This window comes from Alligator mississippiensis, chromosome 1 (assembly GCF_030867095.1).
Source record: "Alligator mississippiensis isolate rAllMis1 chromosome 1, rAllMis1, whole genome shotgun sequence".
NCBI classification, from domain to species: Eukaryota; Metazoa; Chordata; order Crocodylia; family Alligatoridae; genus Alligator; species Alligator mississippiensis.
The window spans coordinates 423,644,733-423,669,702 of NC_081824.1; the positions used below are offsets into that span (position 1 = coordinate 423,644,733).

The 24,970-nt window shown below is 44.7% G+C and overlaps 1 protein-coding gene and 1 long non-coding RNA gene across 5 annotated transcripts in view; one reads left to right on the forward strand and one right to left on the reverse strand.

The window, feature by feature from the left end:
• STARD13 (StAR related lipid transfer domain containing 13) overlaps positions 1-24,970 on the forward strand; it is a 514,731-nt gene that overhangs the window by 146,763 nt on the left and 342,998 nt on the right. For all 4 annotated transcript variants that reach the window (XR_009456449.1, XM_019498243.2, XM_059717011.1 and 1 more), the window contains one exon: positions 2,394-2,528. Coding sequence is in view for 3 of the 4 variants with exons in the window: in XM_019498243.2 (XP_019353788.1) it covers positions 2,394-2,528 (135 nt within the window). In the remaining variant the exon portion in view is untranslated. The remainder of the gene's footprint in view (positions 1-2,393; positions 2,529-24,970) is intronic.
• LOC132244681 (uncharacterized) lies at positions 2,571-18,400 on the reverse strand. Its single transcript, XR_009456410.1, has 3 exons — positions 17,847-18,400; positions 12,376-12,470; positions 2,571-10,891 (listed from the first exon to the last, which is right to left on the reverse strand). It is a non-coding gene; the product is annotated as an uncharacterized LOC132244681 (long non-coding RNA).

Below are 24,970 nucleotides of genomic sequence, written 5' to 3' on the forward strand. Positions count from 1 at the left end.
CTTACAGCCTCCCAAATGTGTCAGGGGAAATACTGTGTCTTCTCGTATACGTCACACTTCCGAATAAGATATTTACCTAAGCTATGCACCTTATTTTTTAAAGGCAGAATGAAGAAAACAAGACCTTTCTTTGAAAATACTGAAAAGTAGCACTAAACAAGCGAGTAGCAGCTTTTGAAGCATGAGCCTCTGCCAAAGGAAAGAGAAAGCTAGCAGCTAGGGAGCCTCGTGTGTTCATTGCACTGCCCTCTGTGCAGCATGTGCAGCTTTATTTTTCCTTTCCACCAGCAGAGGCAGAAAATGGTATTACTATATTTCTTTGCTTATATTAACCCCAATTTTCAGCAGCTGAATTTTAGGGAAAAGGTATGTGTTGTATGTGAGAAAATACAGTAATGCTTTACTGGCCTGCAGCAGATTAAACCACCCTTCATTGAGGAGGACAGCCAGAGAATGAGCTAAGATTCTTAGGACAGAATCCTATTTCCCTTTACATGCCTACATGGCAGTTTTCCAGCCATGTGCCTCCCATTTTTTGGTACTTACATGAAGTCCTAGTCTACCTGCAGTGTGGATATGTAAGTGTCCACACAGCTATTGATCATGTATAGGAGGCTGCACTCAGGCCAGACAGGTATTTGGCATGTAAGTCCCAAGATGAGAAGAACTCTTCCAGGGTTTATGCCAATAGTCTAGTGATGAGGGCACTCAAACCTGGATGCCTCTGACTTTCTACAATAGTATTTTCAACACTGGGCCACAGCTTAGGCATTATGCTGTAGCCTTTTTGCTTCCCCTTTTAAAGCTGAGCCACTGCACTTTGTGTTTAGTAATCACTGAATAAAATGGAAGGAGAGCATTGGGAAAGCTTCTGCAAGGGTGCACCTTGGAGCCTTTTCTCTTAAGAGGCAGCTGTCTCGAGCCACAGACCTGCCACCTTTATTTCTTCCTCTTGGCCTCACATATCCTTCTCCTATTGGCTGCCTAGGGGGCCAGCTTCAACAAGAGGCTGTAAAGGACACTGACTGTGGTATGACAGAGCACTCTGCTGAGAGGTCAGAAAGATGCAGGGTCAAGTCTTCTCTGTGTAACAGTGGGCATGTCTACATGAGACACTTAATATGCAGAAAACTAATTCTGTGCATTAGCACAGCAGGCAAAGCCTGTGCTAATGTGCAGTAGATTTTGTCTAATGATGTCTTTGACATCATAAAAAAAAAATCATCTGGACTAACGCACAGTAGCTCCAATTATAGCACATTAAGTTAGTACCTGTCATTCCAGGTACTAAACTTAATGTGCTGTAATTACAGCACATTAATGAACCTGCAGATGCACCCAGTGAATCTTAAACGTGGGTCTTTTGGTATCTGGGGAAATGCCCTAATCACTCTTGTATTGAGGTTAAAATAACGGAGTTTTTCGCTGCCTACTGACATCTACTACCTGTTAGTCACAGGTCTTTGTCAGGTAGAATGTCATAGTTTATGCTTGCCCACTGTATGTGTGTATAGACTCACAAATTTGTCTGGCTAATGTGCAGTGCACCATGCTACCCTTAGAAACAATACTGCAAATGGTGGGTAAGTGCACAAATGGCAGGTACATGACCAGGTAAGTGCCATTTGGGCATGTAAAATGTAATAGAATTCTTTGCCAGCTTTCCTTTTGGGGTAGCATAGCTACATGCTGAGCCATATTAAAGACAGGAGTAAATTTTCCATGTAGCCATTAATAATGCAAGATCAAGGATACATAGTTAAAACTATAAATGAACAAGAAATGCAATTCCAGGAAGCCATGTGAGTCCATACTGTATTATTTAAGGTAGATGTTTTTCAACACAACCAGAAATATATTGAGCTGCACATGTGACCAGGAAAAAAAAGAAAAAAAGTACTATGTATTTGGAATGTGGCTGAATTTACATTAATCATCCAGAGGCTGCGTTCAAGTCCTATTGCTTGTCAAACTCTACAATACTGGGCGCATCTCCATGAAATGCTACTGCGCAGTCATTACAGAATGCAAGGAAGTGGATTTGGCTGCATTCTCAGCTTTTAATTTGAAGTGTCATGGATGTTGTTCTAATAAAATCATTTACTATTCTCAGATAATGGGGTTTTTCTTGTTTGGCATTTATGTTGTTATATGGTATTCCTACTCATGCCATAGTTGTCTGCGTGCCTCTATGGACAAGACTTGGATTTCTAATATGGAAATATAAACAGATAAAAAAAATTAAATACGAAAAAATTGCAGCCCTAATATATATTTCACATTGTAGAAGTCTTAAAAAGGACACAAACCCAATTGTTGCATCATTTTTGTGGTTCCCATTCTTAAAAAGCTATATTACTTTTCTTTATTAAGTATTAATTTATCCTTTACAGTGTGCTATTAAAATGGAGACAAACCCTCACAGAGATCATCAGAGAAAGGGAATCTGTACAAGTAAGAGGGCAGGCTACCAAGAGCTAGATGGTTTGCCATGTCCAGTGTCATCTGGAGCACGACCAAAAACTGATGTAAGTAACCATTGTATATTTAAATTGTTCTTGTTATAAAATGTGACTATCACATGATTTAATATGCATCAACCATATTTTATTATATTTATTTTAAAATAGTCTATGAGTACAATATATCACAACTGAGGATCTTTTTTCATAGGATGGGGAGGTATACAGGTGTGTATGCAAAGTAAATAAACCTTGAATCAGTAGCTTTAAATCCTATGTCATCTAAAGGATGTATATAAGTTTGGCTTCATTGAGGTGTGTAAGAGGCTCTTTTCATTCTTACACATATTTTTAGATCTTACTGTATTTCCTTGCCTGTTACATGCACCTCTCCCCCCAAAAAACAGCCCTCAAAAATCAGGGTACATGTCTTAAGAGGATTTTCTTCATTAGAATAAAAGCATGGAGGAGTTTAAGCATGAACACGCTGCTGCCAAAAATGAGCAGCTAAAAACCGCTGGCAATTTGAGAATGGCTGTGAAATGGTTGATACTGGATGCCATCCTTCCTACTTTTTGCCCAGGAAAGAAGCTGGCAGGCATCTTGCAGCACTGCCTCTCTCTGACAAAACCAGCTTTAGACCATGACTCTGGAAAAAATCCACAAACAAAGTGCATGTCTTATTTGGAGGTGAGGGGGATGTGTGAAAATATGGAATTTTCATCTGCATAACTAAATGGCTGCATCCAGATGAGAGTGGGTGTGCAGTTTGTGGCACCACCGACTCTTTGTGGTGCCACAAACTGCATGCATGGAATGTTAAAACATGCCCCATGCTGCAGATTGGCAGTGCAGGATATAAAATTTCCTACCAGGATTTTCCAGTAGCAAAGAATAGCATGGGGAGGGGGGGAAAAGCAGAGCCTTGGTCCTCCAGTGAGACTCTCTGGCTGCTGGCCAGAGCGTCTCTATGTTCCATTTGCCCCGGTTACCCCATCATGCCAGGAGCCAAAAGGAGCTGGGCAAGGGCAGTTTGCCCACAGCAAGACAGTGTGTCCCGCAACAAAGCACACATGCAGGGCTGTGTACTGTGGCACAAAGTGGAGGCACAAATTTGTGCCAGTACTTTTTGTGCTGTTGCAAGCACACACCCCTGCTCATCTGGACTCAGCAAATAGGTCTTTCTAAGCATATGTAGAAAGGATTGGCAACAGTCACCTTCACTCTGTGGTGATCCTATGCTGTCCAGGAAAGCATGTAACTGCAAGTATATTCCTGGAAGTGTTGTCAGCGGAAACATTTTGAGTGGTTGTTTGATCATGGAGGGTACTCCCGCCTTTTGAATCCAAGAGCTTGGTGATCAGAGCATTTGCCCAGGGAAAGGGTCACCCAGATTTTAGGTCCCCTTCAATCTACAAGGGTTTGAATGCATTTCTCCCTCTTCCCAGCTAAGCGCCTTAACCAATAAGGCATTCAGGGCAGCCACTAGGTAAAGAACATGTTTCACCCCTCATTTTGGTGGGGGTCCAGAGTGCAGCCAAGAAGGGAAAATATGTGGGGTTAGGAGCATAGCGCACCAGACAGAGCCTGCCTCTGTGGCTTAGTGGGATAGGCACTGCCCTAGAGAGGAAATATACTTATTTTCTGTCTTTTGCTTGCAGTGGTGTTTCCCTCTGGTTCCCTCTGGCTTGCTGTGGTAGGAGATAAAATTTCAGGGTGTAAACACACAAATACTTCAATATGTTCTTGTTATAATCCACTGCAGAACTCACTAAAGAAAGTGATATATTTGACTACACTTAACTTCACTTTTACCTTAGTCAGATGTTCAGACAAGTACTGACATATTTGCTTATGGTTCCTCCCTACCAGTAAAATCAAAATCACTTTGAAGAAATGTTCTAATAAATCTGTTATTTGGCTAAAAGCACGTGTTGGTGGGAGGGAGCAGAAAAGGAATATGAGTGAATTTATCATTTCTTCTTCTCCGATCTTTATAATCCTTCCAAGCTCTGAACTTCAAGCAAAGTTAGTATTATAATATTATAATACCAAACTCATAAATCTTCACTGATATGGGTATCACTGATATATATTATATATAGCTTTCTAAATTATAACACAATAACAAAAATGTAAGGTAGAGTATACTTACAGTTGGATACAGTAAAATCCTGAAGTTTAGAAACTAAAAAGACTTATTAGATGACACTGTCCACCTTCCAGAGGGTAAAGTAACATTGGTCCCTACAGCACATTTTCCAGCACTTGATCAGAATGAAAGTTCTGAAACAGCTAGCTATGTAGGGGCTTATCGCTTGATTTCTTTGACTTTAGATCATTTGATTGTTTTTCAAGTGAATAGAAGGACTAGTTTGTCTAGTTTCAGATATTATTACATCTCTGTGTAATATTTTTAATAACTGATTTTTCCCTGCTAGAAACAAGTGCTGATATTTTAATGGGCACAGCAAAGCTACTTTAATTAAAATAGAGATGTTAGGAGCAAGATGGTGACAGGTTTGATTTACTGTCGTGTTACTCCAGTTTTGTTCCTATGTATAACTACACTAATTTCAAAGGAATTGTACAGACATAAACCTGGAGCAGTGCAGTGATGAATCAGACATAACATGTTAGTGCGATATTGTTTCATCTCTCAAGGTTTGAGTTCAATTCTTGGTCTGAGTCAAAAAAATTATCTGTCTCAGCCTTGTCCCCATGTATTCACATATATATGCAGGAATAAGCCTGGCACAATTTTTCCAGATCAGCAAACTCAGTTCAGGAAACCAGTATTGGAAATAATAGGTCTGTTCCAATTCAGGAATTAAATTTGGCATAACTCTGTGTAGACATACTTGTTCAATATCTGATGCAAGCCAGTGTTATTTGCTTCTTATTTTCACAGATATGAAAGGTATATTTGGTCAGACATTGGCAACCTTTTAATTATGAGAAGTTGCTGTTTATAACTCAGCTGCCTCCACAAGCCTCTAATCCTGCCTTGCTGTGTAATCTTCATCCCTATTCCGCACTCAGTACAGCACCAAAAGAGGTGTAACTCTAGTCTGCTTGTCAGCCTCACAGCCCCCCTACCCATTGTGAGAGACACCATTGCTGCTGGGAGAGATGTTGGCACAGCCGGCAATCCTGGGGTTAACACAGCAGTTGTCAGATAGCATGAGGCTGATGCGGAAACTAGGCCTAGTTGGATGTGACCCGCACAAGTCCCCAGCTGCCCCACTAGCTGTGGGAGGCTCTGCCTTGAGCTAGATCAGACCTTCATGAGTCATATCCAATGTCTTCGTGGGCCAAATATGGCCCCTGAGCCGTAGTTTGCCAGCTTGTGGTTTAAGACATAAAACTAGAAGGAAGTGACTGGCAAACTCAGAGCACAGTTACTATTTTGCCTAGATACCTTTGAAGAAGGGACACAAATTTCTTGCAACATTTTAGACAGAATACCTTTGAAACCATTTTTATGCTTATACAGCTTGTTCAACAGAAGACAGCATGAGGTTTATTTTTACAGACCTTTTATAGAAATGTGAATTACTGATAACTAAACTTTGCCATGAAAATGAATATGCCATGAAGACAGGTTTTAGTAAAATCTCCTCTACAGAAGAAAGTCACTGCATGTTTGTGAGATATTCAGTGTGTTCCTTGCTCTTGCAGTTAATACGATACCTTGCATTCACTTCATAAATCAGTAAGAAAATAAAATGTATACTGATATATACTAATGTATACTCATGCAACATTTTCCTTATCAGACATAAAGAAGAGTACTTTGTACTAAAAATCTTGTCTAAAATCTTTCCTAACCATGCAATTGGTCCAATAAAAAACATCACCTCTTAAAAATATCCTTGCCTCTTGCATATTTCCTGCATTTATCATGGCTACAACATCCCTCCAACACTGCATTTACTCATACCAATTTGCTTCCTGCTGCTGCAAATTTTGGGGAAGTGGGAGTACTAGCCACTGAAATGGTTAGTACTAGCACTTAGAAGAGTTATAGCTGTGATTTTGAAATGGCATTGACTTAATGCTTGGTTGTCTTGAACCACTTGCCTCAGAAAAAGGAAAACAAAAATTGTCTGGTGATCTATACTGTAGGACATTTTGATCTCTTTAAGCAACTATCCTTACTGATTTTTCTTTTGAGAGATGCTAGTTACATGCTGTAAAAAACAAATCTGTTTATTCAGTGAGTACAGAGATAGCTGATATCATCTACCATTATGCAGTGATGTGTAACTAATTATATTATAACCCATTAGTGAGTACATGTTACAGGTCATTATGTGGTGGCCTATTTTACAGCCAACACAGTATTTTCTCATAAATAACCCCTTGAGAGGGTCCAGAGGAGGTCAGGGGGCAGCGGGGCAGGCCCTACGAAGATAGACTAAAGGGCCTGAATCTATTCAGCCTCCACAAGAGAAGACTGAGAGGGGATCTGGTGGCCGTCTATAAACTCACCAGGGGGACCAGCAGAAAATAGGTGAGGCTCTGTTCCCTCGGGTACCACCTGGGATAACAAGGAATAAGAGCCAGAAATTGATTGAGAGCAGGTTCAGGCTTGATATCAGGAGGCATTACTTTACAGTTAGGGCTGCCAGGCTCTGGAATGGGCTCCCAAGGGAAGTGGTATTCTCCCCTACCTCGGGGGTCTTCAAGAGAAGGTTGGATAGATATCTGGCTGGAATATTATGATCCCAGAACTTGTTCCTGCCCATGGCAGGGGGTTGGACTTGATTATCTGTTGAGGTCCCTTTGGACCGTAGAAACCATGAAACTATATGATATATAAAGCTTCTGAGTGTTTTCAAGTGGATTTTGGGGCAGGGTTTATGTCCAAAAATGGGGGATTTTTTTATAAGAGAAAACCAGGGTCCCTGGTCATGACTGAATAGTCCCCTGGTATAACTTGGAATAGTCCAAGGCTTGCTCTACATTATGTCCTTTGGTGACAGGGTGCTTAGTATGCTTCTGTCATTTTAAGAAGAGAGAGGGCTCTAGAAAACTCAGAAAGCAATCAGGGAAGACGCCCAACTGGAAGGGGGTTGGGCTTGAGGTATATATAATCCCAGGGCCTAAGGTAGGTAGGGAGTCTCACCCAGGTAGCTGACAGAAGGAGCTCCTGAGCAGGCTGCTGGAAGAGTGACTATGACTCACATCAGGTATGTCTGTGGGTGTGCAGCCTTAGGGCTGCAGAGCATCTGGTGGTTTGTAGAAAGGACTAAGTGGAAGTAAGGAGGTCCTAGCAAGCCCAGGGAGAGAACAGGAGCTAGAGGGCCCAAAAGGAGGGTAGAGGGCCTGGGAGCAGGTAGGGCCAGGGTGCCTGTAGCTCACACTGGCCTAGGAGCAGAGCCAGGGCTCAGGCAGACTGAAGGCCAAGAAGGGCCACAGCTGGAGACTGGTGGGGCAGGAGAGCCCGCAGGTCCTAACTGACCTAGGAGCCAGGGCCAAGGTCTAAGGAGAAAGACCAAAGGCCAGGAGGGCCACAGCTGCAAACCAAGGGGGCCAAAGTGCCCATAGCCCAGAACAAAACCAAGAGCCTGTAGGGGCGGTTATGATTGATTAGTATATGTGACATCTTCAAGGCATAGATGTGGGTACTGGGGAGGATGGAGCCCATGTAATTAGCTCTTAAAGCAATGTGCATGGACACCTGTGTTCATGAGAGGAGATATGACTTGGGGAGCCCTCGGGCAGCTTGCCTTTTCTAAAAGCATCATATTCATCGAGGTTTGGCAAGTGAGGTGGAGGGGAGATCACCCACAGAAGACTAAGGAGACAGGGGCTAAAGCGGGGACTCCAGAGGCATCACAGCCACCCTTCAAGCAGAATCCTGTTATACCTTCCTCCAGTACGAAATCCTGACTTTGCAGAAGAGCAGCCAGAACACTGTATTCTGCTCCTATCAAGTTGCCTGTGCAAATTGGGAAAAGATGGTTATGTAACAATATATAAAGATTTCTCTGGTCTAACAGAACCCTTCTAGGTTGCAGAAAGTTGGCCTGACTATATTTTTACATGATCTAGGTAGTGCAAAGCCTATGTGTAACAGTGCATAGGGTGCTCTGTTACCTACAGGGGCATAGGCAGCAGCTTGGAGCATGAGGATGGGACTTGGAGCCCGAGGATGGGGCCTAAAGCCAGAAGATAGGGCTAGTAGGCCCAGGGAGGGGGCTGGGAGCCCAGTATACGTAGAGATGATGATGAGGCTGGGTGTTAGACCAAGAAACATCTGTGAGGCATGGAACACATCAAGGGGAGGTTAGAGTGTATACAGAGGCCCTTGTCAAAGGGCAGCCTTCTGCCTGATTAACATCTTACAATCAGGAACATCATGATATGGCAGGTGAGATGGGCGGGTGGCTAGCCTGTAAACAAGTGGGCAGGCCTATGTTGAAATCAACCCCGGGACGCACGCTTGTTACTCTATGAAACAGCAATGAAAAGTTCCTTTTCCAGTGGAGATGGAGGTGGGAGAAAGAAAAGACTGTTGTCTTCATTTATAAGGTGGGAAGCTGAAGCAGAGAGAAAATAAGTTATTTGCTCAGGGAGTCCATGACAAGGATTGAACCAAGGCTTCCCAGATTTCAACCTAGTTTTTAGGCTGCCTGTCTCCCATGCAAATTTCTAACCTGCTTATGCATATTTATAGAGAAGCATATGCAGATACCTTTATGTAGATCATACCCAAAGTGTCTTTCTGAGTTGTATAGGAAGTCTATGGCACAGCTGAGAATAGGACCTAACCCTCAACTCCGTCTTATTTTTTAATCACAAAACCATCCCTTCATCCACTCATCCTGGGTGGTTAGGGCATTCACCCAAGAAGCAGATTCCTAGGATCCACTGTTTGCGATTTGTTTTGTCACTGAATATTCAATGCAAGGTGTAATGGCTTAGCTTCAAGAGGAGGGCTGGAGCTGGGGCCTTGTTACCACCTACCTGTGGTCTAATGATTGGACCACTATGTTGGAAAGTCAAGATGATGTAGGTTCAAGCCTCCTTCTTGGTGAGGAAGATCCAGAATCTGGGTCATCTGTTTCCTGGGCAAGGGCTTTGGCTATCAAGTTATTGGCCTAAACCTAGGAGGGCCTTCCTCTTCTCCCTTTATCAGCTTACAATTTCAGGACTTGCATGCAAGTATGTGCACGCAGACAGAGTGTGACAACAGTACAACCTACAGTACAAGCTAAGTTGTGGTGTTATATATGCATGCTGCACATGCAAGAGATTTCAAACTCTACTAGTGCCCAAAAATGGTAGTTACGTGACTGGGTATGTTCCATTTGGGCACATAAAAGGAAATAGGGTTATGCCCCAAATACTTAAAGCAGAGCTGTACAGCTAGCAGCCTTCAGGCCACATGTGGTCTGCAAGAGGTTAAACTGCAGTCCTGGAGTTTCTGTCCAACTGCTGCTCTCCTCATTGCTTCACCTGGAACAGCAGTTGGAGCCTCTGGACTCCCCCTCCCTCCTCTGACTGTCAATCCCTGAGCGTGGCAGGCAGTGAGGCATGACTGAGGGAGTTAAGAATGACTCTAGCACTTTTCAGTGCAGTGGTGGAGGTCAGCCAAGAAGGTTTTTTTGGCTCTTTTTTTTGGCTCTTTTGCCACCCTTTGCATGTACTGGGATGGTGTCCCTCTGTGCCTGTAGGATCAGTCCCTTGAGGAACTCCCACCCTTCTTGGACTCCCATCTCACAGATGTGATTACCCCTCAGTCCCACCCTAACCAATCTCCTGAGCTTGTTGAAGCTGGTCTTCTGGAAGTATAGAAGGCTGAACCCTGCACAGTGGCGCCAGCTCCGAAGCTGTGAGTTGACCTCCTCGATACAGTTGCTGTGATGCTGGCCATGGCCGCTGACTGGGAGGACCAATGAGAAGACTACTTGTGCCCCTGAGCCTCTAAGCCTGTCTCCCAGAGCCATGTAGTCAGTCATGACCCATCCCAGACTACTCCGGGCCACATCATTTGTTCCAACATGGATGAGGACCATGGGGTAGTAGTCAGTGGGCCTAATTAAGTCTGGAAGCCTCGCTGTGACATCCCAAATCCTAGCTCTGGGAAGTCAGCATACCTCCCGTACTGCAGAATCCGGGCAGCAGATGGCTCCCTCCGTTCCTCTCAGGAGGGAGTTGCTCACCACGATCACTTGACGCCTTCTCCTTTGGCTGCCCAGTTGTCTCTCAGCCTGTCTGGTGGTAGCTGTGGATGTGGTCTTTGTTGCTGTGCTCCCTCTCAGTGATGCTAGGGCATCATACCTGTTTCCCAGCTGTACTGGGGGAGTTGTTTCAGTAGTGCAACATCTAGTTTTGTGATATCTGGATCTGGAGGTCACCATCTTCCATACTTCTGCATTGACCGCCTCCTGTGACGCCTTCCCTCTAGGTGTGTGGTCCTGCAGAGAATAGAAGTACCCATCAATCTCTTCCTCAACCGCCCTGATCCCCCGCAGCCTGCTGACCTCCGCCTAGAGTTCCCTCACCTGCCCCTCCAGGGCCTCAAGTTGGGCACACATGGGACAGGTGAGGGGACTCCTGGTTCACCCAGGCACCAGAGCCCCTGCCAGGCAGCTGCCACAGACAGGGGCCCAGGGTGTTGCCAACCCCTCCAAAGGCCCCGTCTGGGTGGTACCCCCACAGGAGCTCCAAGCCAGAGGCAACACCAAGGCTAAGTCCCTGGCTCCACTCCATGTCACCACTCCCATCGCTGCCCCCCTCCTCATTCACTTACCTAAAGTCTCAGTCAGGAGTCCTCCTCCATGGCAGGGGCTCCTGACGTGTGGAGTCTCAGGCCCTCCCTACTGTTCTCCCCCCGGGTGTGAACTCCCTCACAAACTCCAGCGTGCTCCTGAAGAGTGTGCCTGTTTGCCTGGCCTGTTTGCCCGGCTCGGGAGCATGGCTCCTGGCCGATGCTGCTAAATAGGGATGGGAAGGGAAAAAAACCCCCTCCCAATTCCCTACAGGTGGCTCGGTTCCTCCTCGTCCTTCCCCCCACTTGCTCTGATCTAAAGTTTATGTGCACTGAACATCTGTTACAGGTTTAGACCAGTTTCTGATCACTTACTGTGATCACGAAACTCTGATCAGGTTTATGTGTAATGTTTGTCCCTAGCCCAGATATACAGCCTCTGCTGGTGCAGTCTGCAGGGCCTTTGGCCTGCAGCTGCATAGAAGTTGGACGGCCCTGATCTAAAGTTTCACTAGAAAATGACAGTGTAGTTAATATAGAAATAATCATAGAATCATAGAAAATTAGGCTTGGAAGGGACCTCAGGAAGTCATCTACTCCAATCCAGTCATGGGTGTCTGGTGCCTCTTGTGTCAGGGGATATGTGCCCCCTCCCCCAGGCACCAGTCAGTGACTAGGGGGCTCCCCTGGTGGCTGATCCCGCTGGCTGGGGGGGCTCCCCCAGCAGCCGATCCCACTGGCCGGGGAGGGATTCCCCTGGCAGCCAATCCCCTTGACCGGGGATTGGTTCCCTGGCAGCTGATCCCGCTGGCCGTAGGGGCACCAATCTCGCTCACTGTAAAAGTGGCCGTGCCGCTTCTGGAGCTCCCGCAGCCACTTCCAGCAGTGTGGCAGCTTTTTCTGGCAGCCCTGCTCCCTGGCCAGTGCTCACAGAGGGGGCACTGGTGCTCCCGCCTGCCCACGGTGCTCTCAAGGGGTGCATGTGCAGCCCCATCCACCCCCCTACCTATCGCCCCTGAACCCTGTGCTCCAAGCAGAACCATCCCCAATTGTATCATCCCAGGCAAGACTTTGTCTACCTGGGTCTTAATAAACTCTGAGGATGAAAAGTCCACAACTTCTCTAGCTGGCCTGTTCCAGGGCTATACTACCCTATGAGTTAGAGAGGTTTTTAAAAAAAAAAAATCTAACCTCAGCTTCCCTTGCTTCAACTTGAGACTATTGTTCCTTGTTCCGTTATCAGCCACCACTGAGAGCAGTCCAGCTCCATCCTCTTTGGAACCACCCTGCAGGTAATTAAAGGCTGCTGTTAAATCCCCCCTCAGCCTTCTCCACACTAAAAAACCCCAGTTCCCTCAGGTTTTCACAAAACAATGTTCTCCAGCCTTCTAACCATTTTTGTTGCCCTTCACTGGACTCTCTCCAACTTGCTAATGTCCTTTCTGTAATGGGAGGCCCAAAACTAGACATGATACTCTGATGTAGTCTCACCAGTGCCAAATAGAGGGGAAGAATCACTTTCTTTGAACTGCTGTCAATGCTCTTACTAATGCAGCCCAGTATGCTATTAGCCTTCTTTCACACTTGCCTTTTTCTTCATTACTTACCCAACATTTTATAAACTATTTTTTCAGCATAAAGAGAGAGAAATTGAATTTTGGGTCTACAGTTTTCTGTCTTTACTGAGCCCTAGTAAGGACAAAAATTGGATATTAATTTTACAGTAATTAAATGTTTCATAGTTTCATAGTTGGTAGGGTCAGAAGGGACCTGAGCAGATCATCAAGTCTGACTCCCTTTTTCCCATGGCAGGAAAAAGTATTGGGGTCAAATGACCTCAGCGAGGTGTTTGTCTAACCTCCTCTTAAAGACCCCCAGGGTAGGAGCCAGCACCATTTCGCTTGGAAGTTGGTTTCAGGTCCTAGCCGCCCTGACTGTGAAGTAGCGCCTCTTGAGAGGGTCTGAATCTACCCTCTGCCAGCTTGTGACTGTTATTTCTAGACACTCCTGGTAGTGCTCAGGGGAACAGGGATTCCCCCAGTGCCTGCTGGTCCCCTCTGACTAGTTTGTAACAGGCCACTAGATCCCCCCTCAGCCTTCTCTTTTGGAGGCTGAACAGGTTCAGGTCCCTTAGCCTCTTCTCGTAGGGCCTGCCCTGCTGCCCCCGATCATGTTCTTAGGTAGAGATGAACCAGCCTGGCTTACACCTCTTATTTAAAAAAAAATAAAAAATAAAACAGAAATGTGTCCACATTCCACCTCTACAGGAGCAAAGTTTGTTTATTATGCTTCAAAAATACAGATAAACATTTGAGAAAAATCTGAAGCTGAAATCTGTATTTGGAGAGGGGATCAAATGAGCACGTGCTGACTAGGTTATATTTCAGTGATATCTGTATTATTTAAGGTGATATGGTTTTTATCCCTAAATACCAGACTGGATATACCTCACGTGGAGTTGGGAACAGCTGTAAAATAAAGGTGACTCACTCATTTGCGGGGGGGTGGGATAGTTAATAGTTCCAACAGTGATTCTGCTGTAACAGAGAAACCTTAAAATAAACTGTAGCTCCATGGGGTCCTGTCCAAAAGGGACGGCGCTGGAAATGCTCTAACTCTATCCCAGTTCCTTGCTCAGCTAGCCCAGCTTCATGAGTTCTTCTAACCCATTGGTGGAACAGGATTTGAGGCAGGTCAAGGCTAATAAAGAACCATATCCAGTTAAACCTTTCTGCAGCTATAGGTTTTACAGTTACTCCCAGTATGTACTGGGGGGAATTCCCAATAATCATTAACAATTTTATTTGTAATTACTGGTATGCTAATTTCCAGTATGCTCATTCAGATTTTACGCCAAAGTCAGTACAAGACCTATATATCTGAGGATACTAGAACTCCTGATATCAAGCAATTTTTGTTGTTGGATTTTTCATGAATTTGATTTTTCACAAGACTGTAATGTCATGTACTGTTAATGACAGAAACACTGAAGTTACTGAGTTACATTTCTGCCTTACGTATTTGGTCAGTCTTGGAAAGGTATTATTTAAAAGGCCAACTAAAATTTCCAGACTGTATGCCAGCTAACTTAGAATGCAAGTTGTCAGTTTATATTCTTTATAAATCCAGAGCAAAAGGAAGTCTGGAACTGTACTGATAAATAATAGAATACATATGCAAACAAGATGGATAACTTCATTTTGCTATAGCTGACTATATACTCAATCGAGTGAGGAAGGGACACAATTTATTTCCCTTTTCTTCTGCTCTTATACTGTACACAAGCAGTTGAGCACATGCATCTTTAGATTCAACACACTGAGCTTTAACTGGGTGACAAATACAATTCTGTTGTTTTGTAGCTGTCAGAAATAATAAATAGATTGTGGGTTTTATACTGTAAGGTATTGCACACACATCTTGTATTGCTGAGAAGTGAAGGTCTGAACACTGTCCTCGTTAGTGGGTTCCAAAGATGACTGCTGACTGCTCAGTTCCCTTTTGGGGAAAATAACTAGAGGTGGTGATTCATCTGGCTACCTAGGAATTTTTCACTTCCTATTGTTCTGTCTCTGTAATGTATCTGTTACCCCAAAGTGAGAAAATGAGCAATGATAATTGTCTATCTGTACATGCAGTTTAATCAAAGAAGTTCCCCAAATACTGAAACCATTAGTCATTTCTACAACAGGAGGCACTGTTTGGGGCCCAATCCTATCATCTTCATTCATGTTCCTTGATTTCATGAACCTTCATTCAGGCTGTGGGCATGAGTAAGGGCTAGGCCCTTTGACTTTTACAATAGCCATTATTTAGGGGAAGAGAACAGAAGAGAGAATCTAAATGAATACAGAGAAGGATTTACAGTAGAACCTGAATTCTTCACAGGCTTAGGTTCTTAACTCCCCTATGAATAGAGTTTGTGAATCAATCAGAGCAGTACAGTTGCATGAGACTGCTGAGATACTTTAGCTGTTTTCTGTGGCTTTTAATTCAGAAGGCCCCATTGCTCTGATCAGCTGTGCGGGAACTTAGACAAGCTCCAGTTAGGTGGAGAAGTGGTATCATTTGAAATAACTGCAGCAAACAATCAAGTGGTACATCCTTAATTTGGCAATCTGCTGCTCGCTAAGTGAGTTGTGAATCATCCGGATACAAATGACCCAGGTTCTGTCTTTTAAAAACAATTGTTTGGGCCACTGTGATGGTTCTTGCAGGACTGTGTGAGTGGCTGGGATGCACAAGAAGCCTTTTCTATCTTGTGCACATGGGCAAGGCCCTTTCATATCAGCAATGCCTATGTGGTCCAGGAGATATAGGGAACACTCACTCCTGTTTTCCACTCTAAGGAACACAAACAGAGACTCCCCTCCACACCAGGCCAGAGAAACAGGCCAGCATACTGTCTGGTGGGAGCATATGTTCAATCTTAATGGACAGAGCAAACTGTACAGCCAGTGCACCTGGAATAGCACCTTAAAAGAGATTGCTCCTACCTGAGGCACAGTGAGTGTGTCTACACTGGCTACTGCGCAGTTATTTAATACTTAGTTAAGCAAATACTAAATGACTACACAGTAAAAACGGTGCAGTCTGCTGCTCGTGTACATGTGGCCAGTGTCACTTGGTTCCTCTGATTAGGGCATACATCTGCAGAAATGCCACAACTGACTCTGGTACACATATACTATCTAGCCATATTAAAGTGGCATCTTACAAGATTTTTGTAATAGTCTTACCAGTATTCAGATTTGCATAATTGCTCCTCAGTATTACAGAGCTGTATGTTTTACAGCAACTGTATTTAAACTCTGTGGCTTGAAGTGTCAGAGGTTTATTACTATCATTTCTTGGTGAGGAAGGAAAAGAGCTCTCAGCAACTCTAGAGGGGAAACAGCTCTCTGCCACCATTTCTTGGTGATCAGCAGGAATCCTGGTTTTCTCTGATTAATAAAAAATTGGATATAAACCCCCCCCATCCATATTTTCCATTATTAAAATGAAACACCTCTAATATATATACAGTAAAAGCTGAGTTATCTGGCACCTTACAAGCCAGCAAACTCTGTTAACCAGTATGCCGGCTTGTAAGGGCATGCAAGGGAAAAGTGAAACTGGAAGTGCCCACTGTGGCACTTCTGGTTATGTGGAGCCCCCATAGCCCGGAGGAAAGCAGCCTGCGCTGCCTAGCCCCCATGGCCTGGGGCATAGCAGCTTATGCAGGTCCCCCCTCCCTGTCCCTCAGGCCCCGCAGGAGGGGCGGCAACACAGCAGGAGGGGTGACAACACGGCAGGAGGGGCGGCAACACCCCAGACGTGGTGGGACAGCAATGGCCCGAACAAGGAAAGACTCCTGTTCAGGCTGCTCAGTTAACTGGTATATTTTGTTATCTGGCACCCTCCATTCCCCATGGGTGCCAGATAACAAAACTTTTACTGTATATGTGTGTGTGTCTATATATATATATATATATTTATTAAATGTTGGGTAAGTAATGAAGAAAAAACAAGTGTGAAATATTTTATTTAAGGATCATTGTGAAATTCATTAGAATTGCTTGATGAATATCTTTCAATGAATTCTAGTAGGGAATGAAGCAAGCACATCAACATTGACTTTTTATATGAATCCAAATAACCCTAATGCTTGGAACTGACAATAAATATTCAAGATTCACATAACCATGTGATATCTTTAGCCCAGGGGCAATTTAAAAGTTACCACTTTAGGAAGCAAAGTCATCATTTCCAGCTCTCTGTGTAACATACCAGTCACTAAATTATAGCATTAGAAGGTGCTAAATCTAAAATCCTTGGGGTCACATTCAGAAGGTTCAATATATATATTAGTGGTGTTTCATTTTAATCATGAAGTTTTAAATATGGGGTTTTTGGGGTGGGGGGGTTATATCTGAAAATGTGGGTTGGTTTGTTTTTTTAATCAGAGAAAACCAGAATCCCTGGTGATCACATGAAAGTACAGTTTCAGAAAGTTTATTTGCATTACACTTTGACATAGTTCTTCAGGAGACACCATGCGGAGTCATCCAAACCTAACACAAATTCCTGGCTGCACAGATGGATCCAGGGTGGTGCAGTATCATGGACATACCCCTCTTTCAGTCAACCACCCCGTGGGAGAAGCAGCTAGGGGCTATATTTTTTAAGACCCCAAAACAAGTAATAATTCCCTCCCTCCCTATTTCTCCCTGCTCAGCAGCACATCTTCTCCTCTCCAATTCCCTTCCCTGCCCTCCACCCCATCCACTGCTTCCACTATCCCCAGTGGAAGCAGGGAGAGGTGCAGAGCTGCTTCACCCCACTCCAGCCAGACTCCATGCAGAACTGGGCTCAGTCAGGGACAGTAGCAGCAGTGGACAGGTATTTATTTCCTCCCTGCCTGATCTGCCTGGTGTTTCCTGTCAGCTTAGGAGCAAGCATAGGGGAAAGGAGCCTGTCTGCTGCCACTGCTGTCTCTCGCCAAGTCTGGCTCCATGTGCAGCCTAGCTGCAGCAAGGTAGGGGTGGCTTTGGAGCCTCCTGACTCCTCTGGGGACACCAGTAGAAGCAGTGAAGGGCGGAGGGGGATGGGAAGGGAGGCGAGTGAAGGAAACATGCAGCTGAGCATAGAGGGGAAGGGGAGGAGGGACAGAAGGTTCTTACCTGCTTTAGGGACTTAAAGTCCCCCTGCTGCTGCTCTTGCAGTGTTGGGCAGGGCGGGAAGTTGGGAGCCAGGGCCCAGCCTCCCCTGCAGCACAGGTCACTGTTCCCACAACCTCCTTCCTGAAATTCTGGATGTATTTCTGCTTGGCTGGAAGGATAATGAGTCTGAAGTAAGAGTGGAGGACAGGAGAAAGAAGCACCTCTTTGTCTCAAAGAATGTATTTTCTCTGGCAATGATTTGCTGGCAATGATTCTGACCTTTCTTTGCTTAAGACTTTACAAAGAGTCAAAAAAGAGGTGCTGAGAACTAGTGCTAATGCAGCTCTTTACTGAAGCCTCAGCAGTCAGCTATGAAGCTGAACAACCCCTGAAGCCTAGTATCAGCAAAGCTGGAATAAATGTAACAAGTTTTGGTAGTAAAGCTTTATGACCAAGCCAGGTGGCAATTCCATTCAGGCAGTGGCAGAGGCAGTCTTCTTACAACAACATATATTTGAAATAAAGACAAAAACCAGAGAAAAGATTGAATAACCAAACTGAGACCAAGCCAGAGACTCCCCCTTTACTTATTAGCTGCTTCTCCATGATCAGGTTGCAATATCTATGAATTCCACATTAGAGGTAAATAGCACAGTGGACCTGATGAGTCTGCACATATTTTATCATAGAATAGTGGAGCCATGTCATCTGTGGAGCCATGTCATCTGTCCCGCAGGGTTCCCACATATCCAGAAATTTTACAGTCGGGGAACGGTAGCAATTAACACACCCACTACTCCACCATTGCCAAATTTCCATACCCTGTGAGTCATATGACACGGCTCCACGTGTCATCCAGATTGGGCCAGGGTAGTAGGGCTGACCTGGTGTGTGTGGGAGACCTGAACAGTGAGCCTGATTTAGCATGTGCAGGACCAGGGCAGAGGGCCTAATCCAGCACCCAGGGCTGGAGCAGCAAGGCCAATCAGGTACATGGGGGCTGGGGAAGTGGGCCTGATCCACTGTACAGGCCTGGAGCCGCACTCCAGATCACATCTCCTGCTGGATTGGGCCCGTGGATCCAATCCAATCTTTCCTGCAGCCTGCAGCCCAGAAAGGTTGGCCGCCACTGTTCTGGAACATAGTTTGTCCTGAATTGACCAGACTCAATCATGCCTTTATGAAAATGTTGACTGTAGAATGGTATATTATTTGTACAAATAATTGTTTGTTACAGGAGGAGGGCTATGGGGGGTGGCTATGAGGCGGGGGGGGTTGCGGCCACTCCAAATTTCACTGCAGCCCCCAGCACCCCCTTTCCAGTGCCACTGCTGCATGCACCAAGCGCAGTCTGGCCCAGACCCGACCCTCCCCCCCCCCCATCTGCCAAGAAGAGCCTGGCACAGCCCTGGCCCCAGCCCGCAGCGGTACCCTCTCCTCCCCCCCCAGCGCAGATCCGGAGGCACAAGCCCCACCGTGCCTTCCTGGGGTGCACACAGTGGCGGGAACCACCCCCCCAGCCCTTGCCCCCCAAACATGCTGCAGCTCTATCCCCCGCCCCACCCTGGCTGGGCAGTGCCTGCCCCAGCCACAGCCCAGCCCCACTTGCTCCCTCACTGGGGTGGTGTTGATCTGCCCCCCACACACCTTCCCTCCCCCCTCCTTTTCCACCACACCAAACTTACCAGCTGCACGCAGTTCTCCAAGCTGCTGGGCTGCACTGCTCGCTGCCTACATGCTGCGTTGTGGTTGTGTGCATGCACAGGCATTTATTGGCCAAATTAATGGCCACATGAGGCCGATTTACGATACAATCAATTTTCTTTATATCGGTGCCAATCCGATCCGATCCGATATCAGACTCGGCACCTCTACTAGATATCTTTAGTTCTTACAATATAGCAGGTAAGGTTTGTTGATTGCAAGCACATTGGCAAGTGTAGCTACACCTCTCTGAGCAGGTGAAATAATTTATAGGATGAACAGAATCAAGGACAGTCATTTGGACTGGACATCTCCAAGGAAAATCCAAGGCTACAGAAAGCATAACTGATAACTCAGTAGGTGGCACTCTTCCCTCTGCATCAGTGGTGAAACAGCATCTCAGAAAGATAAAAGACAGCACAGTGCTGTGAGAACTGCTGACTTGTCGATAAGAGGTAAAATCAAATCCTTGATCACTTTTAATAATTCATTTTCAAAGAAATAAGCCTCGATTCAAATTTAAGAGCACTTAACCGCATGGTTCTTGCCAACTCTGATTTGCTCACCCACAATTCTACCTATAGCTTCAGTTGGGCTAATTATTCTTAATTTCTTGTTCTAACAAGGCTGTCCTGTGGCTATTTTGCTTTAATCTCTGAGACAACTGGCTTTCACGTTGGATAAAGTGATTCTTGTATATAGTCTTTTGAACATTTTGAGGTGCAAGTTCCTACATAAACTTGAGTTGTTTTTGCAGTGTCCTTTAGTTGGTCCACAGAGTGAACTTCTGTAACATATATAGTTTTGCCTTTTTTTCTTTTAAATTGAGAGGAGTCAATTTCCTTAGATTCTGCAATGTTTGACTGCTATTTTAACCCCTTTTAAAACTTCTGTTTTTTTAATATAAATATGTTTTTAACATATATAGTTTATAGTTTACCAATACTTTAAATGGTTTGTAGTTTACCACAGTCACAAGAGAAGTGATTCTTCCACTCTATTCAGGCCACACCTGGAGTACTGTGTCCAGTTTTGGGCCCCACAGTTCAAAAAGAATGTAGACAAATTGGAAAGAGTCCAGTGCAGAGCAACAGAAATTATTAAGGGCCTGGGAAGTGTATGGCTTGTGAGGAAAGGCTGAAAGAACTAGGGTTGGTTAATGTGGAGAAGAGAAGACTAACTAGGAAAAAAATCCCCACCACCAAAAATCCCTTTAAAGATAGAATTATTTGCTAAAAAATTAACATCTTTTTAAAAATGTGATCTGGTTTTTCATAAGAAATGGAAATCATGAACCCAAATTAAAATTTTACGTAAAAAATTTGTTTACAATAAAACATCATTATTGCAGAGATAATATTTCTATGATAAACTTGTCATTGACATGTACCCCAGTGGTATGATTGATCAACACATATTACTTCTAGAACAGTACTGTTAATATGCTGCTAACGTTGTGTTTGGTCCTTCCCTAGAACCTTGTCTCTTTAGCAACAAAGATGATTAGAGGTTCAGGAAATGTATTAAGAAAGGCTGAAAGAACTAGGATAATTTAGTCTGGAGAAGAGAAGAAGAGGGATGATGTCATGAAGACCAAAGCACAATTGGAGTTGCAGCTAGCAAGGGAGATGAAGGGTTTCTACAAGTATGTCAATAGGAAGAGGAGGATCAGGGAAAAAGTGGGTCCTTTACTGAATCAGGGAGGCAACCTTGTGATAGAGGGGATGCAGAAAAGGCTGAAGTGCTCAATGCCTTTTTTGCCTCTGTCTTCACAAGCAAGGGCAGCTCCCAGACTACTGCAATGGGCAGCACAGTTTGGGAAGGAGGTGATCAGCCCTCAGTGGTGAAAGAACAGGTTAGGGACTAGTTAGAAAAGCTGGATGTGTATAAGTCCATGGGACCGGATGGGATGCACCCAAGCGTGCTGAGGGAGTTGGCCAATGTGATTGCAGAGCTGTTGGCCATCATCTTTGAAAACTCATGGTGATAAGGAGGGTCCCAGATGATTGGAAAAGGGTTAACATACTGCCCATATTTAAGAAAGGGAAAAAGGAGTATCCAAGGACCTACAGACCAGTCAGCCTCACCTCAGTCCCTGGAAAAATCATGGAGAAGATCCTCAAGGAGTCCATCTGTTAGCACCTGGAGGAAAGAATGGTAATCAGGAATCACCAAGGCAAGCCATGCCTAACCAACCTGATTGCCTTCTTATGATGATGTGACTGACTCTGTGGATGTGGGGAGACAAATGGATGTGTGGTGTACCTTGATTTTAGAAAGGCTTTTGATATGGTCTCCCACAACTGTCTCGCAGGCAAGCTAAGGAAGTGAGTATCCACTAAATAGATAGAAAACTGACTGGAGCACTGGGCTCAGAGAATAATAATCAATGGTTCGATTACTAGTTGGCAGTTGGTATCAAGTGGAGTGCCCTGGGGCCAGTTTTGCTCAATGTTTTCATCAATGACCTGTAAGATGACATAGAGTGCACCCTCAGCAAGTTTGCAGATGACACAAAGCCTGGGGGGGAGAAGTAGATATGCTGGATGGCAGGGCTAGGATTCAGAGTGACCTAGACAAATTGGAGGATTGGGCCAAATATGAATCTCATGGGGTTCAACAAGGACAAGTGCAAAGTCCTGCACTTAGGATGGAACAATCCCATGCACCAGTACAGGCTGGGTGCTGACTGGCTGGGCAGCAGCTCTGCAGAAAAGGACCTGGGGGGTTACAGTGGGCAATACGCGAAATATGAGCCAGCAGTGTGTTCTTGCTGCCAAGAAGGTTAACGACATACTGGGCTGCATTGGTAGGTGTATTGCTAGTAGGTCAAGGGAAATAATTATTCCTCTTTATTCAGCCCTGGTGAGGCCATATCTGGAGTATTGTGTTCAGTTTTGGGCCCTCCACAACAGAAAGGATGTGAACAAATTGGAGAGAGTCCAGCAGAGGGTGACGAAAATGCTGAGGGGGTTGGGAGACATGACTTATGAGGAAGGACTGGAGGGAACTGGGCTCATTTAGTCTAGAGAAGAGGAGACTGAGAGGAGACCTAATAGCAGTCTTCAGCTACCTGAAGGGGGGTTCAAAAGAGGGTGAAGCTAGGCTATTCTCTGTGGTGGCAGATGACAGAACAAGGAGCAACAGTCTCAAGTTGCAGCAAGGTAAGTTTAGGTTAGATATAAGGAAGAATTTTCTCACTTGGAGGGTAGTAAAACACTGGAACAGGTTACCCAGAGAGGTGGTGGAAGCTCCATCCTTGGGGTTTTTCAAAACCTAGCTAGACAAAGCTTTGGCTGAGATGATCTAGGTGGGGCTGGTCCTGCTTTGAGCAGGGAGTTGGACTAGATGACCATGACCTCCTGAGGTCCCTTCCAACCCTAACTTGCTATGATTCTATGATTCTAAGACTGAAGGGGGAATTGAAAATAATCTTCAAATACCTGAGGGACTATTATAAGGAGGAAAGAGAGAAACTATTCTCTGTGACTGAAGGGGATAGGACTAGGAACAATGGCCTCAAACTGCAGCAGAGGAGATTAAGGTAGGGGATTAGGAGAAAAGTTCTGACTGGGAGAGTGGTCAAGCATTAGAACAGGCTACCTAGAGAAATTGTGGAATCTCCATCCTTGGAAATGTTCAAAAGCAGATTGGACAGACACTAGACTGCAATGGTTTAGTCAGGAACAGTTCTGCCTTGATCAGCAGAATGGACTGTATGACCTCATGAGATCCCATCTAGCCCTACATTCCTATAATAATAAAGATATTTAAGTTGTTATCCAATTCTAAGGTTGTTTAATAAAGAATATATACAAAAACATCAAAGTCTTGAAGCTTTTCTATGACCGGAAGACTGCTACAGTTCTTTGTAGAGATCCATTTGTCATCCAAACTGGGGTCAAGTAAGGATACGTCATCACCTCAATTTTGCTCTCCACTCTTCTAACTGTCATCCTAGTCCTTGTTAAGGACCACCACTCTTCCAGAATTGACACTGAGTACCAAATGGATGGAGGACTGTTCATCTGGGATGTTTTCACTCAAAGACCAAAGAATTCAAAACAACCATCCTTGACCTTGACTGCATCATCTTTCATACTCTGAGGAAAACCTCCAGACCATGAGCATCTCTTTATAAATGCCTACCAAACTAGAGATCATGGACTAAACAAAGACATTGGATTGTTGATACATTATAATCTGCCTGGCAACTGACTCCCCAGCCCAGCCCCTGGCTTCTTTACTTTTCATTCCAGCCAGGAAGAGCACACACCAACTGCTGAAACTTCCTTAGCCTGACTAAGGGTTTTTGAACCCGAAAGCTTGCTTAATAAATATTCTCCAACTATTTGGGTTGGTCTAATAAAAGATATCAAATTCACCCAAGGAACCTTGTCTGCCTATGTCCTTAGACCAACAACTAAACCCCTGTACCAAACTTTGGGCCTCTCTCAACATTGAGAAAACTGAAGTGCTCTATCCACCTGCCCCAGGTCATGAATGTGACCCCCTCCCCAAATTGTCTTAGAAGGAAAGACCCTGGAGGTAGCTGAGCACTTCCCATACCTCAGTAGCCACCTCGCTCAGAGAGTGAACATTTATGAGATTCACCAGAGGATCTGGTGTGCAAGTGCTTCCTTCAGGAAATTGGTCTGGCATATTTTTATTGATTGTGATCTTTAGAAAGACACCAAGATGCAGGTCTACAATGCACTTGTAATCCTCACTCTCCTCTATGAATGTGAAACATGGGTGACACACCAACTATTATCTTAAGAGCCTGGAGAGAGATCGCCAATGATTCCTCCAGAAAATCCTGTACCTCAAATGGGAAGATCATCACACAAATGCCAGCATCCTTGCTGAAGCCAGTGCTTCCAGCATTGAGTCTGTGATTTTGAAGCACCAACTTCGCTGGACTGGAAATTGTGTGTGAATTCCTGACTCTCAGTGCCCAAGCCAAGTGCTCTGCTCCCAGCTTACTTGCAGCCTGAGATCTTACGATGGTCAGGAAAAATGCTACAAGGACACATTGAAGACAGACCTCAAGGAAACATGCTGACATTAAGAACTAGGAGGAGCTGGCTACTAACCAATTCCAGTGGCACTCAAATTGAGGGATTGCTGCTGCCAACACCAATAAAGATATATTTCTTGAGATGAAGCTATTCTTATCAGTGAATTAAAAATATTTTTCTCTTTCTTGAATTACATTCACAACTTAGAAACATCTCTAGAACATTAAGTTACCAATTTTTTGCCGTGGCCGCTTATTTTCTTAGCCAGTAACAGATAAATAATGTTTTCTCTGGCTTTGTAATGATTTAGTGCAGGGTTTTCAACCTTTTTAAAGAAGTGTACCCTTCCTGGTGGCAGCAGCCAGACATGGAGTGGTGGGGAGGGGAGCTTGCACACGGTGGTCACTGCTGCCACCCACC